The sequence below is a fragment of the Sphaeramia orbicularis genome, chromosome 4 (genome assembly GCF_902148855.1).
Source record: "Sphaeramia orbicularis chromosome 4, fSphaOr1.1, whole genome shotgun sequence".
Taxonomy (NCBI): Eukaryota; Metazoa; Chordata; class Actinopteri; order Kurtiformes; family Apogonidae; genus Sphaeramia; species Sphaeramia orbicularis.
The window spans coordinates 22,686,974-22,710,412 of record NC_043960.1 but is presented as its reverse complement, the minus strand read 5'-3'; the positions used below and the strand labels follow the sequence as shown (position 1 = coordinate 22,710,412).

The following is a 23,439-nucleotide window of genomic DNA, read 5'->3' as shown; positions in this document are numbered from 1 at the left end:
ACCTCTTCCACCTCTCCCTCCCTTTTCTCTACCCCCTTGTCTTTTTTTCTTCCTCAATCTTTAGTGGTTCCTCTAAGGGGAAATGGATGAAAGAAAGAGGATGACCCCTTTACTCGCTGGAAGTGATTGATCAGCACTTTCAACCCTTCCCTGAAATAAAATGCTTCTTTTAATGGGACTGCTCTTTTCACATCTTTCATTAGGATAACGTGTTCAAAAACCAATGCTCTCATCCCGGTGAGATTGCTTGAAATTGCTTGTAGTTTACTTTGTTTATGTGAACTTAAATGAACCCATATGTCACCCTCCCAAACAGAAGAAGCTGTTCTCCCACCTGGTAAAAACCTGAGGTTATTTCTTATCTGTTTATCGAGCAGTCCTTCCTGTTAGCCAGTGGTGTGGATGACTCTGATTAATGGTGGAAGAACAAACACACTCAGTGCTAATGTACACGTTGCCGCCAACTGGTGGTTTTGTGCTAATATTGAACTTTGAAAAAAAAAAAAAAAAAGGGCTACAGCAGAGGCAGGAAGTGTCCCACTGTAGATTTGACCTCCAACCTTGACTGGTTTCAGCCGGGAGCAAAAAACAAACTCAGAAGTCATGGCGATAATTATCATTCAGTGAGACAAACGTAGCAGCATGTCCTTGACATTGACAGCTGAATGTGCCAGTGGGTCGGCTAATCAACTGGCCCCTGTAAACTTTGCCGCTCTTACCTTCTCCCTCTCTTTTTGTTTATTAAGCACAACGGCTACCTCATTCATCTCTTAACGAGGCAGTTTATCATTGATACGAAGCCCGCCAAACTGTTCTGGATCACAGTGCCGCTGTCATTGCCATTCTGCAACTTATCAGCTGAGTTATAAACTTCCAAACAGCTACCATAAATGGAGATAGCATATTTACAAAGACTAGCACTGTTCATGTTCATCTGACTAGATCTTGCATATTCAAGAACCAGTGAAGCTGAAGTTGTATTGAAAGTAAAATGGTTTTGAGGGAGTTTGCTGAGGTGAATTGAGGTAACAGTGATGCGTGAGTGTGTATGATTGTGTACAGACATTTTTCTCTGCTCTTTTGTGCACAAGCCCATTTTGTGTACACATCAGCATGCGGCATGTGTGACTCTGGTTCACTGAGTGTATGTTTATATGTATTTTATAAAAGACAGAATTAAGATGAAAGCCGCATGCAAGAATTTTAGCTCTGAGGGATGTGTATGTAATTTGGGTTGACAGTCTCTTCATGTGAGCATAGGTTTGTGCAAACAGTGACATTCTGCTCGTAAACCATTTTCCTTTCCCTCTATATAGCCATAAGTAAGGGAAAAGGGAACATGGGAAGTTGAGAGAACTGAAAACGATGTGTGTGCCCATAAACACATCAATAAAAGTATAAATGTCAGTCACATTTACTAGTTAGTTTGAATAGTAAGCCATAAGATTAGATCATAAAGTTATTGAGTATAGTAGTATGTTTGTGTTTGCATAGGGTAAGGATCATTGTGATATTTTCATACCAAAATAGCATACTATGAGCAATGTTACTTAAAATGATATGTCTCCTGTCTCTCATTTGCCCTCAGCTTGCAGCCCTGGTACCTTTAAGTCCAAACAGGGGGATGGTTTCTGCTTGCCTTGCCCTGCCAACAGTCGAGCCAGCTCTGGAGCAGCCAGCGTCTGCTCCTGTCGAAACGGTTACTACCGCTCAGATGCAGACTCTCCTGACTCACCCTGCACCAGTAAGTGGCATATTTCATTTCACCATGTTCTGACATTATATGCAAAATGCAAAACTCTATTATAACAAACACTTGCAGAGGATGGATAATGCTGTAAAAATTCAGATAAGTTTATGCACCTCGTCTGCAGATAGTGCCGACATATATTACTAGCCATAAAACAAAACACTCCACTATATGGTAAATGTCCTCCCAAACTTCCCTCTTTAATTCTGCACTTTTATCAGCCCTCAGAGGTTTTTTTTCCCACCGCAGCACTCGCATAGCAAACAAATCTGCTTGCTTTCCCACCGTTATCCAAAATGTTATCATCTAACCCCTTTCCCCAACTGCCTTCCCAGAAAGTCTATCTCTTCTCAGTGGCGGCACCTTTTTACAGGAAAAAAGTAGAGGAATTTTTCTCACAATTTTAGAGCAAACATGCACATGTGGAAGATAGTTCATTCACTTGTGAAGAAAATAGAAGAGCCTTTTTTCTGTCACTGGGATGGGGGGCTGATTCTCCTACAGTGCAATGAGAGATAAGGCTCTGTTAATTGGATAAGTATTACCAAGTCTCTGGCAATAGTTTGTCTCATTTGTCCCCCCCCTAGCACTTTTCACACACAGACACACAGGAGAAGTGAGAGTGCAATTCAGATTTGAACTCCTGTCCTCTTTTTTTTTCTGAATAACCGCTGGAACAGTCTCTTGTTATGTGGAGGAAAATAAAATGTTCTAGTTAATGCATGAAAAATGTATTAGCGCCACAGCACAAGGGAAAATCTTGGGTCATGAATTGTGTTGATAGCAGCTAGGGAATAAAGAATGCATGTGTGTGTAATGATATGTAAACTGTGTTTTGCAGTATGAATCTCTGTCTATTGTCAGTATGTCTCTGTTCTATCACCAAGACAAATTTCTTTACACCTATTGTGCATGGAGATTATATTCATTCTCATTCCAAGCCTGTTTTCCTCATCTTAACCATGCTTTACCTTCCTGTTGCAGCTGTTCCCTCTGCACCACGCAGTGTCATCTCCAGTGTCAATGAAACCTCATTGGTACTGGAATGGAGTGAGCCACGTGACATGGGCGGCCGAGATGACACCTTCTACAATGTCATCTGTAAAAAATGCCTGCCTGAGCGGGGAATGTGCTCACGTTGTGACGACAATGTTGACATCTCGCCACGTCACCTGGGCCTGACCCAGCGCCGGGTAGCAGTCCGTAATTTGCAAGCCCACACCCAGTACAGCTTTGAGATCCAGGCAGTCAACGGTGTCTCCAACAAGAGCCCCTATACTCCTCAGTTCTCTGCGGTGAACATAACCACTAATCAGGCTGGTAAGTTTACCGTCATATGGCTACCTGTCAGACATAAATAGTGAACTTGTAGGCACTGCCAGGTTCCAACGGCTGTAAAATAGACAAAGCAATGTCAGAGAACACATTCTAAGCTTAAGAAGTGGTGATCAATTTCCTGCACGCTTGTAGGAGTATGTTACATATTTTCCCTTTGAACAGGGATTGAGAAAGAAGATATTCTTCTGAATGAGCTTAGAGAGAGACCTTTTTCACACACCCACAGCATGCTCTGTACTAACACCGCTGCAAATAGCATTAGCGAGGCAGTGTGCATTGAAAGTGTTGAACCTCCAGTATTCTAGTGCCCACTGCTTCCAACCCACCACTCCTACAGCCTACAGCAACAGCCATAACTAGGCCAATGTAGCAGTCAGTGCTGACATAAAATGACATAAAATGTATATATTTTTGTGCACAGAAGCCATAAAGTCAGTAAAAGTCAGTAATATATCTGATACTTCTTTACGTATAATTAATGTTAATGATTATAATATTATGATGTTTATTACTGCTGTTCATCTTACCCTGTTTGCTCTTGTGAGTTGGTTTCCCTGGTCTCTTATGCTTTGGATATGTTTAGTCACTAAGTTAAATTTGCTCTTTCACGAGGCTCAGACAACCTCTTGGATTATCTATTGCTCCATCCCCCATCATTTCTTTTTTCTCTCCATGGCCTTGTACTCCTCACCTTTACCCTTTGGCTTCGGCCGTCTAAAGATGCTTTCAAAATGCCTTCTGTTTGTGACTGTAGGACCCAAAGACCCCAAAGGGCCCCAAGTGAAGGTCCCATTGTTTTACAAGGGGTCTGGCACTGGGTTGACAGGGACCAATGTCTGTCCCTGGGTTCCTCAGGTCAGTTAGGTGCACAGAGAATAGGGAAGAGTAGGGGAGGGAGTATCAACTGTGATCAGATTATCCTCTGGTGTAGTCCCCAAGACCATCCCTGCATAAGCATTCACCTTTTAAGAACCAAAATAAATACAAGGGTGGTGATAAGCTCCAAAGGCCACCTCCTTGGTTACAACAACTCCCTCTCCCAGAGGAGGGCCCCTAATCCCCTGGCTGGAGTAACCAGGGGATCTGCCTAGGAAGCATTGTCTTCTGGAGGAGAAAGAGGGGCTTGGAAGGACTGGGTGGATGGGGCTGGGAGAGAGGCAGGAAAGGGTAGGTTTGGAGAGAAACACAAGGATGTCTAGCCTCCAACTTAAGCAGCAGAAGGAGAAAGGAAATGCAAGGGGAGGATCAAAGAACTGAAAACTGGGGATTAAAAAGCTTTTAACAAAAATGGGGAGAGGGAAGGGGGAAGGGATGAAGGAAGGGAGACAGGCTAAGACATGGTGTAGATGGAAGTCTGCAGTGGTGAAAAGAAAGATGAAAAGTGAGGAGCTGAATAGGACAGTGGAAACAGGAGGAAATCACTGACAAGATTGAGAATGTAGGAAAGAGTGAGAAATTTAATTTAGCACCACTGGCAATAGACAGCTGAAGTTATGAAACAAAAGCAATGGAGTAGACAGAGAAGAGTGAGTGAGTCAGAATAAGCCCAAAGTTAGAAAAAGAGGAGAGACACAGGGAAGCAGACAGCACTTTGCAGTTAATGTGCACATTTGAACTAAGCATGAAAATCTCAGTTGGGTGGAGTGCCAGTGTGACTTATTTTTGTCTATATATGAGTTGGTCCACACACCAAGTTGTGACATGAATGATTTGTGCACATCATATGAAGTAAATATTGTAAAGTATAAAGTAAATATATTCTGTATAGCTACATAACTTGCTATCTTACTTTGTGTAATATATTAACACATGTAATAACTAGGGTATAAAAAAGTGAAAAACACCCTTTCCTCATTTCTTTTCTCTTCTTAATGGAGCAAAAAAATGTAGCAATAGTTTGACGATATATAAAATATCTACATCTGTGGATGTGTGAATGTGCACTAGCCTGCAGTTGTTGTAGAGTGGAGGGAATTGCATTGCATGAGATTACGTATTTATCAGCTGTGCACTTTTACTGTCCTGTCACAGGAGAATTAGACATCCCTTCTTTTCCCCAAGGACTCTAGGAGGGATAATTTGAGCATTAGTGGGGAATGGTTCTGCATACTAACTAATGGCCAAAGCTACTCACAAAGCCTCAGCTTAAGACTGGATTTGGTCTTATGTGGACACACAAAAGACATAGAACATAAAAAGACACAGCATGAAAAATTATACACAAAACTGATTTTCTTTTACTTGTCTCGTCCTGTGTAGCTCCCTCTGCAGTGCCAACAGTTCACCTGATGGCGGCCACAGCGAGCACTATGAGCCTGTCCTGGCTGCCTCCAGAGAAGCCGAACGGAATCATTCTGGATTATGAGATTAAGTACCATGAGAAGGTAAGCGGCAATGTAAGTCAACGCCTCTAATTCAATCCAATTCATTGACTCTCATGGTGTCTGTTTCATGTATGTTTCTCCAAGTGTGGAAAACAATGCCTCTACTGATAAACACATGGTTGTGTTACAAATGCATTGCATTTCTAATCTTTGCTTGTATGATGATATTCCCCTACTCAGTTCTCTCCCTCCTCCCTTGCTCCACCAGTGTTTTCCTTAATAAATGTCTCCCTCTTGCCCTCCCCATTCTCCCTTAGCCTGAACCTTAGAAAGATTCAGTAGCTTGTTTCCAGGGACTAGGTTTGCTTCAGAGACAATAACAAAGGCACTGGTTATATATCAGATTTAATCTGTGTTGTTTTCACATTTAATTAGCATGCTGTTTACAATCTGCCATTGTTTTTTCTTCTGTATACTTGCACCATATTTTTTCCCATCCATTTTACCCATTGGATTTATCAGTTATGCCAAGAAAAATAGAAAGACAACAAGAAATGAGAGACCACAGCAAACTGTTGTTGAGTGTTGTTTTCATCAGTGCTTCTCTTTCTGAAGGATCAGGGTGAGGCTATTGCCCACACCATGACTGCACAACGAAGCAACGCCCGCATTGAAGGTCTCAAGGCTGGTACGCCATATGTGGTACAGGTCCGTGCCCGAACGGTGGCTGGTTATGGCCGTTACAGCAGCCCAGCTGACTTCAGCACCAACTTGCAAAGTATGTTGTTAACATCTACTTAATTACTCATAAAGCTATGTTTGGGGACTTGCATTTAGCAGCAATTAAGATTGTGATTAATTTCAATTCATTTTTTTTACCCCAGCTTTATCTGTTCATCTTAATGCCCACTGAGGAGCACATAATTCAATACCATAATTTCAGTTATGTAAACATACAATTCTGAAGTAGGCGTTAAAGTCATACAATCCTACAGTTAGATTTATAGATGGGGGCAGGAAGAGTCAAATAGTCTTAGGCTATACAAATGGATTCAGTCAGAGTGGGTGTATGTTTGTGACAAGTACTCTAAATAACACAATTTCTTTTTTGACCCCTAAGCTGACCCACCGAAGACATGGCAGGAACAATTACCACTCATCGTGGGATCAGCTACTGCTACACTGGTCTTCATCATTGCTGTTGTGGTCATTGCTATCGTCTGCCTCAGGTCAGAACACACTTCCTCTACACTTTACACTTATGTTGGTATTCTACACAATTTTACACAGTAACCAAAGTTAACAATAAAATATATGTGTCTACATTGTGTCCATCTCACAAAACATTTTTATAAAGCAAGGAGAATGACCAGAGTGTAGAAAATATTTTTCTTTCAAGCTGAAAAAAAAATTCAGATTGCTTGCTTCAAATGTCAACTTTGTTTGCATGTCCTCTAAACATCCCCAAAACAGTCTCAGTGGATTGCTGTGCCACCTGTGAAGCAACTGAATGCCAGATTAGCCCTCTGAATCAGTGAATAGTAAACAGCTTTGGCCAAAATGTTCAGTACTCTCTGGACACAGCATGGTGGAGCAGCTGTTGGGCCTGATAGACCTGCCCTCATGGCCCAGCACTCAGAATCAACTGCGTGGCTGCCTGACCACAAAGAGCCCAGATGCGCCCCTGTCTACAGGGCCCAATTGACTGGGAAGATACAAGCGGCTGCTCACACCTTTCAAAAAGTCTGACATTGCATCAGCTGGGTCTAACCTCTCTCGTTTATCCCTATAGCTCTCATTTGTCAAGCAGCAAATGCAGTGTTCATGTGTGCACAGGATACATGTGTGAGAGGTTGGCACCCACCGCTGACTGGCGCCCACTGGGTTCCGTCCACAAGCCAGTTCAGGCAGCGGCTGACAAGCGTGGGCATTGGTCACGCTACACTGAATAATAATCTCCCTAGCTCCCCCTTCCCTCCTTCTCCCTCCTGCTTGTTCGCTCCCTTCTATTTTCACACCGCTACATTGTGTCTCTCTCAGGGTCTTGGCTTTGCCACTGCGCTGACTGCCACAGAAGAAGAAGGAGAAAATAGTAATAATACAAAACACAGATTCGGCATATTCCGGAAACCAAATTAGAATTTGTAATGAGATGCAAATCACCAACGGGTATTATTGCCCTGGATACTGGTTAGACAACAAAGGAAGCACATTAACATGTAATTTCAACAACCCTGCCCCCTCTTTCTGTCATCGGCTTTGTACCCACCCCCCTACCCGAGTGCAGAAGGAATACACTGAGAAAGATGAGGATACAGAAACAGTAATGTGGAGATGAGAGACAAGAGAGTAAGAACGATGTGAAAGAGATGAGGGACAAACAAATGACAACACAGGAGGTGGAGTCCATAAGGGGAAAATAAGCAGCATATTGAATGGTATCAGTGGTGTAATATTTATAAGGGACAGAATGTAAGAGAGCTGATTTTGCTGTTTGAGTCTGCTTTTGTCTCTCTTGCCTGTGTTGATGCTGCTGTAAATGAATGGCTTTCACTTGCTCCTTTAGACAATGGTATGGAATAATTTTGTTTAGACTCCTGTCATAGTCTCCAAATATGAATCATTCTGCAACTAGACACTGATACAATCTTCATCTGCAGTGGGATCCCTTGATTACATTGCAAAAAGAGAAAGCACATTTGCGCAGTGACATTGTACTATGGACTACATCGCTGCAGAAATTATGAGGGTTCAGTTTTCTATTTAGGCCTTTGTTATTTATTTGCACCCTGCTGTGTGGAGTCCAAGTGATTCATTTTGTGTTTTCAATCTTTCTCAACAGAAAGCAAAGAAATGGCTCAGAGTCAGAGTACACAGAGAAACTGCAGCAATATAGTAAGTCTCTTTACTGAGGTACCTCTCCTTTAGCATCATTCACATCCACAGTTTTTTTTCTGTGCCTTGTGTTAGTTCTTGCCTAGTAATTACATTGCTAATCATTATAACTTGTATATCATGAATTGGATTTATCATGTAGTGAAATGATTATGAAGAAACCTGCTAGTGATTTGTTGTACATCTGGTTGATGTCGATAGATTTTAAGTGTCGTGTTGTTGAAGTTTTTTGTCTGGCCGCATCGATTCACTTTCCCGTTCTTGCTACTGAATCCCCAATAGTCACGCCGGGAATGAAGGTCTACATCGACCCCTTCACCTATGAGGACCCCAACGAAGCAGTCCGCGAGTTTGCTAAGGAGATTGACGTATCCTGCGTGAAGATCGAGGAGGTCATTGGCGCAGGTAACCCACCAAAGCTCCTGAGCTACAGGGGGAAGACTGCTAGTCACCTCCAGGCCATACCATTAGAGGACTTCACACCAAGCGGTACTTTCACTCAATTCATCGCTAGCCCTCTCCTTGACCCTTCCCCCACCTCACTTGTCACATGTTAGGAACCCCTTTCTAGTCTTATAGATGTCCTCAACACTCTCCTGTGTCTATAGCAGTACTTGCTATATCGTAAGTTAGCGTAATTCACGGTTGTAGCACCCTTATGTTGTTTTCTTTACCATGTACATTCAGAGTAGCTGTAATAATACCTTTTGTGTGGTGAATTGTTCTTTCACCTTTCTCCTTAAAATTAGTCCAATCCTGGAGTGGAAGAAGTCATATTGTAATGATACAGTAGCTATTTTTAACTACTTGAGACTTGCATTTGTAACACTGCATTATAATATTGATTTATCTATGAGAACTATTAATCACATATGAGAGTTTTCTATAATCATCTCTTGACTTTATTACAACAATTGGTTTTTCAACATGCTGAAAAACCCATCTGTATTATAAAATATTAAAATATAGATTATACCCATCTATATTTTTACCCACCTCATGTTATCTATGATTCTTTGTAATTTGGGCACATTTTTAGTACAGTGTTTCATTGCACAGAGTTCTGACACATGAATTCTGTGTAATTATGAACAGTTATTTTCCCACTTTTAGCAGAAATATTAATCTTGCATGAATGGAGCATGTGATATTAAATTATTCCAGTCCAGGATTGGCTGTCTCTGACCCTGCCCAGTATTTAGTGTATTGAAAGCCTCCTGTTAAAGGGGTTTTTTTCATGGATCACTTTATTTGATCCTTGCTCCTAGCACTTCCTCCACAGTGTGGTTGTGTTCCCTCTTTTAGAAACCCTTCCATATGTTTGATGTCATAGACAGTGATTTATTTATTACTGAAAATGTATTTGATATTTTTGATAGTAATGTCTCTGCTCATAAGCTGCAGGACTTTGCCAAGTGAGGTTGAGTTTTCTTAGCATTATATCTGAGCCAAAATGGAGGACGTTGTGAAGGCAGAGATGGGAGTCCCTACTACTGCTTCTGCTACTACCAATACTACTTCTACTACGACAGCTCTTCTACTGCTGAGGCTACTACTTGAAACCCGTCGCTTCCCAGCATTCGCCTTGAAAGTGACAAGCCCTCAACCCCTGTCTTCCCTGTCCCCCTACTCTGCTCTACCCCTTCCTCCATCCATCCCCCCCATTACCCCACCCCTGCCTCTTTCCGTTGACTCTCCCCACCCCACCGTCTACGCATCCATGACAATCATTTTTCTCTTCGCTTCTTGCACCCTCGCACACGCTTGGTGTAGACTCTAAACGTAAAGTGTCCACAACTCCCAAAACTCCAAAGCTGCTTTCTCCGCCTATCTCCTCCTCCTGTGCCCGCTACACCAGCTCCTCTGAAGCTTAGCACTACCTCCCCTACCCTTACCCCCCTTCTCCCCGTTCCCTCTCAACTTCCCGTACCCTCTTCCTCGATGTCTTTTTTTTTGTTGCTTTTTTTGTTTTAACATGCTTCTTAAATCTCCACACCTTCCATCATAAAGCCTCACACTCATCATGCTGTTTCTTTTAATCCGTAGCTTAACAGCACAATGCCACCGTATGCTCTCCCTATCACCGCCATCCCTTGACAGTGGCCTAGAGTCCTGGCTTATCTCGCAGTCCCCCCCGTCCCACCCCTCCTGCTACCCTTCCCTTGCTCCTTGGTTCTAACCAGTTAACTGTCCCCTCTCCCTTCTTTTCCCCCACTCTCCTCCACTTTTCCATCATGCCTCTCTCCCTGTCCCTCTTTCTCTCTCTCTGTCCGTTTTTCCTCTCCCTCTTTTGCTGTTTCTCTGGCTGTCCCACATGGGCTCTCGCAGGAGAGTTTGGCGAGGTGTGCCGCGGTCGCCTCAAGCTGCCTGGACGCAGGGAGATCATCGTAGCTATCAAGACTCTCAAGGTGGGCTACACTGACCGACAGAGGCGAGACTTCCTGTCTGAGGCATCCATCATGGGCCAGTTTGACCATCCCAACATTATCCGCCTGGAGGGTGTGGTTACCAAGAGTCGGCCAGTGATGATTGTGACAGAGTTCATGGAGAATGGGGCACTTGACTCTTTCTTAAGGGTAAGAAAAATAGCAAGTACATACACAGAAATATTGTTATGTACCCCTTGTATGTGTCCAGCATCTTCAGCAAACCAAATCCACTGATCTTGCTATTAGTTATCTTAGTTTCTTTGAGGCTATAAAAGGTCTTCTTAAGCCCTTCTACTGCGCTCTCAGTGGATAAGTGATAAAGTTGCCGTTTAAGCAATAGGTGACATTTACAAAGAGCTCAGTCGACAATGAATCAGCAGTTCAAACTCACATCGTACATTTGAAGGAAGAGTTCAGTTGAGGATGAGAACATAGTAAATAGAAAGATGTAACTGGGAATGACACCCAGAAAGACATTCTCAAGATACACGGAAACAGAAAGACAGGTATAGCAGAAAAGCAGACATACATATTGTATGAAACAAACAGCCATGAGCTATAATCCAATTTCTCCCTGTCATTCTCTCTCTTCTTTTGCCAGCTCAATGACGGGCAGTTCACAGTCATCCAGCTGGTTGGCATGCTGCGTGGTATCGCAGCAGGCATGAAGTACCTGTCAGATATGAACTACGTACACAGAGACTTGGCTGCCCGTAACATCTTGGTCAACAGTAATCTTGTGTGTAAGGTGTCTGACTTTGGCCTGTCTCGTTTCCTTGAGGATGATCCAACAGATCCCACCTATACCAGCTCACTGGTAAGTGAGATTATAGATGTATATGTATATATATGTACATGTTTCTATGTATGTAATCATTGTGTAAAGGTGCTACATGTAATTTTAAGACATCATTACCGTTTGGTTTCCTAACATTTTTATGTCAGTTTTAGTCCTTTTTACACATGAAATCCTCCTTATAGCCATGTTTAATGCTATAAAATATACATTAAATGTACTGAATAGTTGTTGCTCCACATAAAATGATCATTTTCAGTATGACATTTTTCTTAACACATATGATAGTTTCTTTTACAACTAAATAACTTCATTCCTAAAGCACATTTGCTCACATTTTTAGGCGTTACATAAATGTCATCCAAGCCTGCAAAAACACTCCCACCAGTTTATTATATTTGGTTAAGCCAACGGAAAAGCCAAAGCAATTACACTTTTATTAGACCGGAGATGATAAACGAATCATAGGCCTATACTGATGTTGAAAAATACAATCTGTAGCCCTTTTAATATTTCATTTGTTTGTGCATATCATTGTTTGTAACTGTTACTAATCTTGTGTGTATGTGACGGTGTGGTTCTGTAGCATGCACCCTTGTGTTGTGCATCAATGTTTCCTTGGACTCTATTTTTCTCACCCTTTCTCTTCCCCTCTTGTATGTGTGTGACTCTGTGTTTGTGCTCCATCCCTCCAGTATTTCATGCTCACCTACTCATTCGCATATCCACAGGGAGGAAAAATTCCCATTCGCTGGACGGCTCCTGAGGCAATTGCCTACAGGAAGTTCACCTCAGCCAGCGATGTGTGGAGCTATGGTATTGTCATGTGGGAAGTGATGTCGTATGGTGAGCGGCCGTACTGGGACATGAGCAATCAAGATGTAAGTAGTGTGTACTGTATATTATTAGCACAGAGAGGAGCTTAGAAGTTTTTTTTTTTTTTTTTTTTGTTGAAATAATAATGATAGGAATTTTGCATCGAGGCCTATATAATTATGCTTCAGAAACTGCGATAGTTCAACCAATTCTGCCACCACTCCCTGCTGTCATTCAGAAATTATTCTTTCCATTACAACCACCAACCACAGCTAGTCTTTCCCAGCTCCTCTCTTCCATGTATTCCCTAAAGCCTTTTTCCTGTTTATCTTTGACTTTCCCATCATTCCCCTCATTTATCCACTTTTGTCCTCCCTACATTCCTGGGGATTATACGTGATTTTGATTTCTCTGTCATCCTTCCTCAGGTAATAAACGCAGTGGAGCAGGACTACCGACTGCCCCCTCCTATGGATTGCCCTACAGCACTGCACCAGCTCATGTTGGACTGCTGGGTCAAAGAAAGGAACCTACGACCAAAATTCACCCAGATTGTGGCAACGCTGGATAAGCTTATCCGCAACGCTGCCAGCCTCAAGGTGGTCACCAACAGCACACAGTCCTCTGGGTAAGCAGCAATAATCCTTCTATAAAATATGTTGGTCATTCAGTTTAGTATTAAATGCAGTCATGCAACCATATAGCACAAGTTTATTTGCTTGATAAATAGTGCTTAAGATGCAATGTATGTAAACACTGAATTAAATCTTGCATGCAAATTACTCTACACACTATGACCTGTTAAACTGGTAATTACAGACATAAACTTTCACTGTAATGCTGTTTGTCTTAGTTTCCCTGGGGGTCTTTGTTGAGTTTTATTAGTTGGATTAGTGATCATCATAAAGGACAGTTATGTCTAATTATGGTCACTGCATAATTGATATTAGTGGTAATTGCTTTCCAAAAATCTCCATTTCTCATTTTTTTTGTTAAGCCATATATTGGATGAGACCTTTTGGACATTGTAATATATTACAGTAACAGGTCATTAGTTTATTGAATGAACTAATTTTTTCAGCCCTGGGACAATAGGGCAAGCCATTTAATTTTCAATATAAAACCAGAGCAACTGTGATAACGATTTCCGCTGTACAAATATCCCTTATCAAAGTAGATACGGTGTTCCTAAGTCATTCTGACTTAGCAATAACAATGTTTTAATGTTTTCCAATAAAGTGTAGAGTACTTCAAATGCAACTCTTCAGGTCTCACAATTGCAGCCTGTGCTATTATGCAAATCCAAATTATCATCATTCATTTCTGCCCTTAAAGCAACTCCTTCACCAACTGGGAGTTTTATCAGTGAAACCACATCTGCATTTAGCTGTACTACCTTTTTCTGCAACCTGTTTCTTGGAAAGAAGTTGGAGCATACAAGGTGGCAGTGTTTGAGAGATGAAGAGGGAGGTGACCTACCTATTTGTCCCTCCATCAGGGTCTTTCTGTCTTGAGGGAAGGCTCCAGACAATCCTGGGTTGGGCTCATGAGGGAAGCTAGGGTCTCGGTTGGCCACCAGAGTGACGTTCTTAGAAGATTAGGCTTGCGGTTAATTAGCTCGATTAAGGCGATACAAAAAAGAGATGGGAGCGCCTTTTAATTAGCCACTAACGAGATTTTAAACGGGCCAGCAGAGAGATGGCCTCCTGCTGACAAATCTAACAAGGGAGGACTGAGCAATGATACCGTTGTCCTGGTCGCCGTTGAAGGGTGATTGTAGGTTAGCTAACACTGTCTGGTGTAAAACTCTTGTCATGTAGGAAAATGAAATACATGAAGTGGATATTGTGTGGTAGGTGTAAAGTGAAAAGAGTTGCCGTAGAATCATAAGTGGTGTTTATACCTGTTTTTTTTTTTGTTTGTTTGTTTTTCGTCCTGAGAAAATGATAAATACACAAATTCTTGCCTCTTCAGACATAAACCAAATTCACCCCACAGACATTAATGCAGACACTCATTAAAAATGCAAAACAGTGACCTAACTTTCTGAAGAAACTGTGACAGCCACTGACCTTGAATTTAAGCACAGCTTGTAGCTGTCTCACCACCTCATGTACAGTACTACCCGGCTTTCCTGCTGTGTTTCTGCTTTGGGCTCACATGTGGCCAGCAACTGTCTGAACCCTTTTGAAGTCAACTTTAGAGAAGAATGACTAACAATACTCCATTAAGAGAAGCCAGAGTTTGGCGTTAACAACGGCCCGGGGCCTTGGGCTCCAAAGCACAGGCCTTATTAAAAATCACTCCATCTACACCACTCAATGGAGCCTCTGTATCACTGTTATTAACTCCCCCTCTCTCTGCATTTTCTCTTTTTTCCTTCTTTCTCTTTAAATTGTTAATGAATCTAATGCCATCAAAAAGGATGACAGGGATCAACAGAGCAGAGAGGAGAGGAGACAGTGGACTTCTTTCTCTGAGCTCGCTCCCTCATCTGTTTCTCCTCCTTGAGCTCTCTGCACCTCCCTGTCGCCCCTTTACCTCCACCTCCGCTCCACTTGTTCATCTATTCCACTTTGCTCTTGGTTGTAGCACAATTTTATTAAAACTCCCAAGGTGGCCTTGCTATCTGCAGCATTGATCAGAGAAGATTAGGTTATTCTTATAGAAGCCTTTTTGACCTGTCAACAGGTGTGCAAAAACATGCAAAACACACTTCAGCATACTGTGTTTCTAAGGATACACATTTATAAGGGGAATAAAAATCAGAGTCAGTGAGTAATTAAAAGTAATAAAAATCAGACAACTCAATTTTTAGTATATATAGACACATATAACATATTTAGACATATATGCAAGCTTGTAAAACAGTCCATCCATGTATTGGCTGCATTCGTAGGTTATTGAGTCAGTCCATGTAGCGACCACACACATGTAAGAGACATCTGTTTACATTGTTGAGATATTTTGGCCTTTTCATGAAACATTTTAAGACAATGTCTTTTCAGCACTGTGGGAACGTATTACATGCATCTTTTTTTTTTTTGCTAACCACACTCTTATGCAGAAAGAACACATATTTATTCATTCACATGCATGCTGCGACTATGTACTTTAAATACAGTAATGTGTACTGTGAAGCCAGCTCATCAAGCTATGGTCGTACATGCAACACAACACCGACCAGCAAAACCACACGGAATCCAATCTTCCCGGATGAGATTTAAACCACATTTGTTAGAGGTCTCACAGTACAACCGCTCAGATTGGATTTCAACCAACACTGATATCTGACTGCACCAAGGACAGCAACCAACACACAGGAAGAAAGCCATCCAGGGTTAGAGTTTTATCAGGTTTTCTTTTATTTACTTAAAACCACACTTACTTAATACTCATGAAACCTGTTGTGGCACCGATGGCCAACGATAATGCTGCTAATCACAAATGCGAGCTGGTTTTTCCGCATGTTTTGGTGCTTGGTAGTCAAAATAAGTAGGATTCTAGGTAAGTAGATCTGCTGCCTGAACACACATGCTTCACCTCAGCAGCTGCAACACAGCAACCACCAGCCAAGCCTCCAGCCAGTCTCTCCACAGTCATAAAAGTGCCCCCCAATCCCCCCACACACAACTCCTTACATGGAGAGAAGAGGTGAGGAGAGGGGGAGAGGAGAGGGGGAGAGGTGGCACTCAGCTGAGGCGTATGGCGTGAGGTTGGCCTGATAGAGGCAGGAGAGTGACGACCTTAACCCTCTCTCTCTCTCTTTCTCTTTCTCCCCCCTCCTCCTCTCACCCCCTCCCCCCCATGTAGGGTATCCCAGCCCTTGCTTGACCGCTGTGTACCAGACTATACCACTTTCACCACTGTGGGGGACTGGCTGGATGCCATCAAGATGAGTCGCTACCGTGACAACTTCGTCAACGCCGGATTTGCTTCCTTTGACCTGGTGGCCCAGATGACAGCAGAGTGAGTGGAGGGGGAGTGGATTTTACTAATCAGGCCTGAAGTGATTGACTGGGCTAAGTTTGAGAGTCAAATTAGTGTTATATAGATTGACCTTGAGGGAATAAAACATCTCATGGCTAAATTAAGCCTGATGAGATTCTGAAAAGTGGGCACAGTAGGCTCAGATATGAAATGAGAGACAAATATGAAGTATCAAAATGCTGTAGAATAGACATACATTTAACAGATAACATATGTAGAATCCCTTGAAACATAAAGTACCATACCTTCTACTATTCTGTACAGATACTGAATATTGCAGAAAGTAATATTTCAGTTTATAAATGGACAACAGTGAGATTATTTACTTACAATACAACATGGCAGTAAGCAAGACAAATAATCCCAGGATAAAACCAATGTAGCTTTAATGTAAATTTTGAAGGATTACCCAATCTAATATGACCTGCTGTAGAACAAATCACATATATAATCATCCCATACACTAATATTATTGCACGTCCCTCGACTACGGTCACTAGTTGACCTTGACAACTTAACAATTTCCTGTTGTGTTTACAAACAGGAAATGATGTAATAGCAGAGATGGAAATTGGAGGCCGGTGATGATCAAATGAATGAATTAGGATTATAATGATAAATAAATCATCCTCATTAGCTGCATAATAGGCAGCGGAGGTGGGGGTAATTTGTTTCAATTTGGGCAGGCTGACAGGTGTGCTGTACTGTGGCTCTCTGTTGCCCTTAATGGCCAGTAATTCCTCTAATGGTTCCCATTTATTATCATTTCATCCACCATTGCTGCACTGATTGGGATGGAGAAAGAAAAAAAAAAAAACTCCATTTATTGTGTGAAATTGCAGTGATGCGCCTTTATTTGGCTTTGGAGAGGATGGATGTGCAGTGTGAATTTGCATGTTTATGTTGTATGGAAATCTTGTGTCTGCTTTTGTTCATGTTTGAATGCAGGTGCTCACATTTGTACTGGATAGGGAGACAAAGTAATCAAGACAAGCAGAGTTTATGGTGGCTGCATGTAATATTAGATTACCTGGTATCTGTTTGTCTGCGTGTGTGCATGACTGAACGGAGAGGACGCAGACTGTAGCAGAGCCCCAACAATCAGCTAATCACTAGCCTAGACGCCGTCCGCTCTCTCTTCAGTTATCGACTGGGGAAATCAAACAAGTGAGCGGAAAGGAGAGGTTCTCGTGATAATGCTGCACAGTGTTAAACCAACAAAGCCATGATGATTAGATTATGGCGTCTGACTAATGACTCCCAACGTAGGTGCACTCTCCCAAGACATTTTATGAGTGTTGTAATCTTAACAGTATGTCAACATTTCCATATTTTCCCACTGTAATCTCAACCGCAATTTAAGGCCTTTTGAAGAGTAGACTGTAGCTAAATACTTATTTCAGACTTTTTATTCTTATTTGCTGTAGTTTTTTATTTGAAGCACTGGGGAATGGTGTCCAGTGGTGAGCTTAAAGCTGATCCATAGAAACACATTGGCTCACCCAATGCGAATCTTGACTGGCAGGAATCTAGCTAAGTAATCTGTCTAATGACTTAAAAAAAAAAAAATCTTCTTTCTTGGCTATTTGACTAAGTGGCAGACTGGTGTGGACTCTGTGAAGTCTGCTCACTGCCAAACAGTAGCTACGTCTGTGCTTTAATCATTAACTATCACATTATTGCTCTGATTCCAGTGCGTTACCCACCTGCTGGGCAACATAAGCATGCTGCATTAACCAACACTCACCATATTCGAATGAGTGTCCTTGTTTTGTTGACATAGCTTGAAGAAGCTATTTTATGGGTGATTGCCAAGGCTTGCCTGGGTCTTTTTCCACCTAGTAGAGACTGTGTTTACTCGTGGGTGAAAGTGAAATTTGCACCTTAACTTTGGGCATGTTTATCCACTCATATATTTTATGACTGAGCCACCTGTTCTCTTTCTCATCCAGGGACCTGCTGCGGATAGGAGTAACGCTGGCTGGTCACCAGAAGAAGATTCTTGGTAGCATTCAGGACATGAGACTACAGATGAACCAAACACTCCCTGTTCAGGTGTGAGCGGCTGGAAACACATGATGCAGTCAAAGGACAGCCAGACAGAAAAAGGGGGAGGAACTGTGCCAGAGAGCCATTGGAAAACCCTAGCTGCCTGACCCATCTCTACCAATTAGACACAATGAAACTGGCTTGCAGTGCCTCTGACTAGTCATTTTTTCCCTTTTGCTTTTTCACTACCACTTCCATTTTTTTTTTTTTTTTACCATTGTTTTTTTCCATCAAAAACAAGAATTTGTGTGTTTTTAAAAGAGAAGGAAAACTTAACCCAATGGCTCACCATCTCTGGTGTGGGTTGACGTTTGCATGTGTGTTTTAGTGCAGTTGGCCTTAACCCTGTAAGTGAAATGTCTCGCTCTGATCCTCACGCAAGAGCCCCTCCCCCTCGGCCAATCAGACCCATCTGTGATGGACTTAAAACACCCTGGTATGAAAACAGTGGACAAATGTTCACACAGCAACAAAGAAATAAAACAAACAAAAAGAATTCAATCACTAACAACGTTGTTTTTGACCCACGGGAGACTGAGGACAGAATTCTTTCCCTGATGGTTTTTTTTAATGCACGTATGTGTTATTCTCCATCTTCATATTGAAGGTGTGTTATCCAAAAGGGCACTTGCCGGAGAAGAGGAAATTTAGTGGGGCTGAGTCAGCAGTGAAGAAGATGACAGAGGCTGTAGGGTCAAAGGATGGCAGCCACAGTTTTGGACACTCGTTCTGGCTGCTAAATCCCCTAGAGGTCACCAAACGACCTCTTCACCATGACCTGGAGTGACTTAGGTCATAGCTTGGGATCACCTGTTCATTAACTGTGTTTTTACACATACAAAAAACATTTATTTTCATTTGTCCACACACAATTTTTTTTTCTTTTTTTGACTTTGTATACTTCTTTTGGGAGATTTGTGATTTCACAATGGCCGGTCAAACCTAAGTACTCCTCCTGGACGCTTCATGTGAATATGGGAAAACAAAAACTGTGGCAACACAGTGGAAAGACCACTTGGCCTTTTGTGTGTGTTTTTGTATGTGTGTGTGCGCATGTGTGCGTGTATGTGTGATGAAGCGTGCCTGGATATGCGGGTGTGTCAAGTTGCACACAAATATACTGTACAATACAGCTTCCGCTATTTGCCAACGTGGAGAATTAACGCATGAACTGAACCGTGACATGGAGCAAATATATCTGAAACAATTACGCTATATTCTGTGGACAACTGTTAAACATTCTTTTTTTATTGAATTAAAAAAAAATGAACTTTGGACGTACACATATATATAATTATATATATATGCATCATACTGAAACTGAGACAAACCATGAGACGGACACCCTACTTTCTACTTACTATTATCTGGAATTAGAAATAATCCAAATTCTTGTTTTAATTTCTTGACACCCTGCCCTATGTATTTATTTGTACGTCACCCACCAATCCTTCCCGCACCAACACCCATATGGACCTTAGGCTATATGGAACAAGTGGACTCGGAACAATCAGAAGGAAGAGGAATTTCAAGAGGATTCAGCTAATGAATTGATTATCATTAAACTAAAGAAAATGCATATAAATTGGATATTGTATTTTTGTTGTTGTTCTAAACAGCCTGTACATGTTTTGTAACAAAAATACGATAAATAACAAAAGAAACTCTGTGTTTTGACAAAATGGAAGTGTTGTGAAATGTTTGATTCAGAGTGAAATTAACATAAAGCAATGTGAGACAAGAGGGGGAGTGGAAAAGTCAGAGTGGCAAGTGAAGAAAGCAACCCTGATTAGACCACTGGTGTAAAAATGCTGTAATCAAACACATCACTTTTCTTTTGTTTTTTTGCTCCCATCCATTGCTGTGTGAGTGTCTCTGTAGGTGTTTTTTTTATGCTAGTGTGCGCCACCTGAACTGGATATTAAGCCTCCCAAATCCATTCTCATTCTCAATATAAAGTGCGTTTGTGAAGCACCGAGCTATCACTAATCGTCTTCCAGGCACCTTAAATGCATGTCAGTGGTTTATCAAAATCCCATTAATGTCTTCTCTGTTTTTTTTTTTTTTTTTTTTGTGTGTATGTTATTTTTACTAATTTATCATTACTTACTACATCATCACTCAGCCAGCCTGTCTTATATACCGTAGAACTGTTGAAGAGTTTTTAAGTGGAAAGCCTAGAGATAATGCTGTGTCAAACTGGTCAGCTTACCTGCCAATCACTTAAGTTGCAGAGCTCATCACAGGCCCTATGCACTCCCTCTCTGCCAAAAATACCCTGATCAGGGAGTCCAGAAACATCGGAGGAGAAACCTATTGGTCTTTGTCTGTCAGGTTGATTACTGCAGCGGCCAATCTGGGTTTGTGAGGATACGAGCATGCAGCGAGAACAGACATACGGCAGGCTGACCTATCATTATCTCCCTTAATTTCCTGTCTGGCCTGCAATCACTGTGTCTCAGCTCAGGCTGCTGCATGATTATTACAGTGCAGGATCAACAACCTGGCATGCAGACAGCCAAAATCTGTAGACCCCCCCCATCCTAAATGATAGCAGCTGCATCACAGAGACCAAACTATCTTTGCTTCTCCGTCAGGGATATTTGAAAGCTGAAAGTTGGGAGTGGGCCTGAATCTCTGGGGGGAATTTTCCAGACAGTCATTCATATTGTTTGGGTTAAAGCTAATCAATGCAAAATGCGAATGCTATTTGTTAGGTGTGTAATGATAGCGTGATGTTAGATTCCATCCTTTATGTCTTGCTGTATTACTTTTGTCAGCCTCTGTAAAATCTTCAAAAGCCATGGAGGGTATTATGCAAAACAAAAATGTGTTTTCTATTTCACATCGTTTCATCTTATTTTAGATACACTATGTTTTCACCAACGCTTGTGCAAACTCAGTAGGCTCGCTAAACTCTTAACAGTCGCAGCGGAGAATCAAATAGAGTTATCGTTAGCTCTTAAGTCAAACTCTGCCAGAAAATAGTCATCAGCGCAGTTTGTTAATGGGATGAAATCGTGCTGAAAGTACTGTTTAGATGAGAAAGCCACCCTTTGATTGGAAATACTTACTAAAGGTCACATTTGGAGATGACAGGACAGTATTAATGCAATCAGGAGCTGACTTGAATTAAAATCCTTGCAGGAATTTCCAACATTTCTGCCTTTTTCTGGACTCAGTCGGTTCAATCACTTAAGCGCCATGTTGCTAACTAGCATGTGGCTGCAAACAAGGCCCAGTTGATGAGCATAAAGACAGAGAAGGGAGGGCTAAACACAATCAGATGCCCACTCGAGAAAAATGGCAGCGCTTTTTGGAGCTTCCATGAACTATTGATGAGGTGCACATGGCGTTCTAGGGTCTGGAGTTGTGTTCGGCAAACCCAACCAACCGTGAGTGATGAGCTCAACTGGCACTGTTGCACATCTTAAAATGATTAAACTGTCACCACATCAACTGCAAACAATTAATCTTTGAGTAGGTTTTTCACACATTCACGGGAGTGTTTAATATTTAACATTCACTGAGAGGAAAGGAACTCATACTTGTGTGTGTGTGTTTTTTTTCCCCCCTCCTCATCTTCCTGACTGCACATTGCTGAAATTTTGATGGATTGTTATGTTTGTGTGTGTGAGACAGAGAGTGTGAGAAATAAAAGGATTGCCATTTTATCCAGACACGTTTTGAGCAGCAGAGTCTAGGCTTTGTCAGATACCATTATTTCTTTGTGTGCCAATAGAATCCGATCTGTCCCAACATTCCTTTCACCTTTCTTTCCCTCTTTTACATCACCCAGCTAACCATCAAACACACTCTTCCTGTAACCTCTTTACTTACAGCTCTCAAATTCTCTTCGGTTATGTGTTTTTTTTTTTTTGTTTGTTTGTTTGTTTTTCAGTAATTATTTACAGTACTGTCGTTTCTTCTTTTAACAAGACCAGTTCTTTTGGTCACTCTGTTTTCATAAAATAAAGTGAGATATTTCATAGAGTACTGTACATGTATAGTGAAACTGGAGGCCGAAGGAAAAAAAAAAGTGCAGAGAAATGCAATTGTTAATTCCTCTTTGAAAAGCATTGAGATGTATTTAACTTAATGGTGCAGACATACACAACAAATTACTAAAAAACAAAAAAAAAAAACAAAAAACAAAAAAAAAACGATGATGCATTCTTGTAGAAATATTTTTAAAAGACCCTTTTGCAATTAAATTATTTAAGAAATGTGACCTGATCTTTTGTGTGAGTTATTTCCATTTTATTTGTGTGTGTTTGTGCAATGTAAGTATTGTTCCATGCAAGCTAACATACATGTTCTCCATTCAAGCAATTTCCCAAGATTTTCACATTTACTTGTGTATCATGTATGACTGCCTCATTTAACCCTCATTTCATTTGACTTTTTTTAACAGTTCTTGTTTGATACCTAACAATATCGTCATATTTCAAATAGATTTCTGCTATTTTTTGCACTACAGTTATAATGTGTTCAGTGTACCTGTAAGCAGGAACTGTTTCTTTTTTTTTATCCAAAATGCTCTGATTTGATGTTTTGTATTTTTTTTTTTTTTTTTTTTTTGAGACAGGTTTAGAGTTGCCTTAGAAAAGCCTGAGGACATTTAGAGAAACACCGTCTTTAAAAATAAAAAAAATGTAATGCTATTTTTCATCTATATAGCTACAGGCATCTGATGAGTGGATATTGATCCTTGGGAGAAGTTACCCAGAGTTCATCTATTTTCTAATGCTCGCCTAGTTGCTAAGTTGCTTGCAATTATTCAGGTTGTTCCTATAAGTTAAGGACCATTCAAGTAATTTGCTGAATTCAAAGCCGGAGTTAAATTGTACGTCTGTCGAGGGAAATACCAAAATGCAAAGGCATAGATCCAAATCAGTTTTTAAAATTACTGTCAAAACTGGGTCAATTTGCACTCAGGTTTTGCAAGACACGTCGCAATCATATCAAAAAGTTTACAGTTCACAACAGAGCAATGTCAATAACTCCCTATATTGTCTTTCAAACCCACTAATTAATATGAGCTCGTCTCAC

The 23,439-nt window shown here is 41.3% G+C and overlaps 1 protein-coding gene across 10 annotated transcripts in view; it reads left to right on the top strand.

The window, feature by feature from the left end:
- ephb3b (eph receptor B3b) overlaps window positions 1-22,583 on the top strand; it is an 87,008-nt gene extending 64,425 nt beyond the window's left edge. For 2 of the 10 annotated variants that reach the window (XM_030131546.1, XM_030131550.1), the window contains exons 4-16: window positions 1,589-1,744; window positions 2,735-3,070; window positions 5,348-5,484; window positions 6,028-6,190; window positions 6,533-6,641; window positions 8,255-8,307; window positions 8,578-8,796; window positions 10,636-10,883; window positions 11,338-11,553; window positions 12,264-12,413; window positions 12,777-12,976; window positions 16,162-16,317; window positions 18,291-22,583. In XM_030131546.1, the coding sequence (XP_029987406.1) occupies window positions 1,589-1,744; window positions 2,735-3,070; window positions 5,348-5,484; window positions 6,028-6,190; window positions 6,533-6,641; window positions 8,255-8,307; window positions 8,578-8,796; window positions 10,636-10,883; window positions 11,338-11,553; window positions 12,264-12,413; window positions 12,777-12,976; window positions 16,162-16,317; window positions 18,291-18,399 (2,252 nt within the window). In that variant the 3' untranslated portion in view covers window positions 18,400-22,583. The remainder of the gene's footprint in view (window positions 1-1,588; window positions 1,745-2,734; window positions 3,071-5,347; window positions 5,485-6,027; window positions 6,191-6,532; window positions 6,642-8,254; window positions 8,308-8,577; window positions 8,797-10,635; window positions 10,884-11,337; window positions 11,554-12,263; window positions 12,414-12,776; window positions 12,977-16,161; window positions 16,318-18,290) is intronic. The other 8 variants (XM_030131554.1, XM_030131552.1, XM_030131548.1 and 5 more) reach the window with 8 other exon arrangements.
- The last annotated feature ends 856 nt before the right edge of the window (window positions 22,584-23,439 follow it).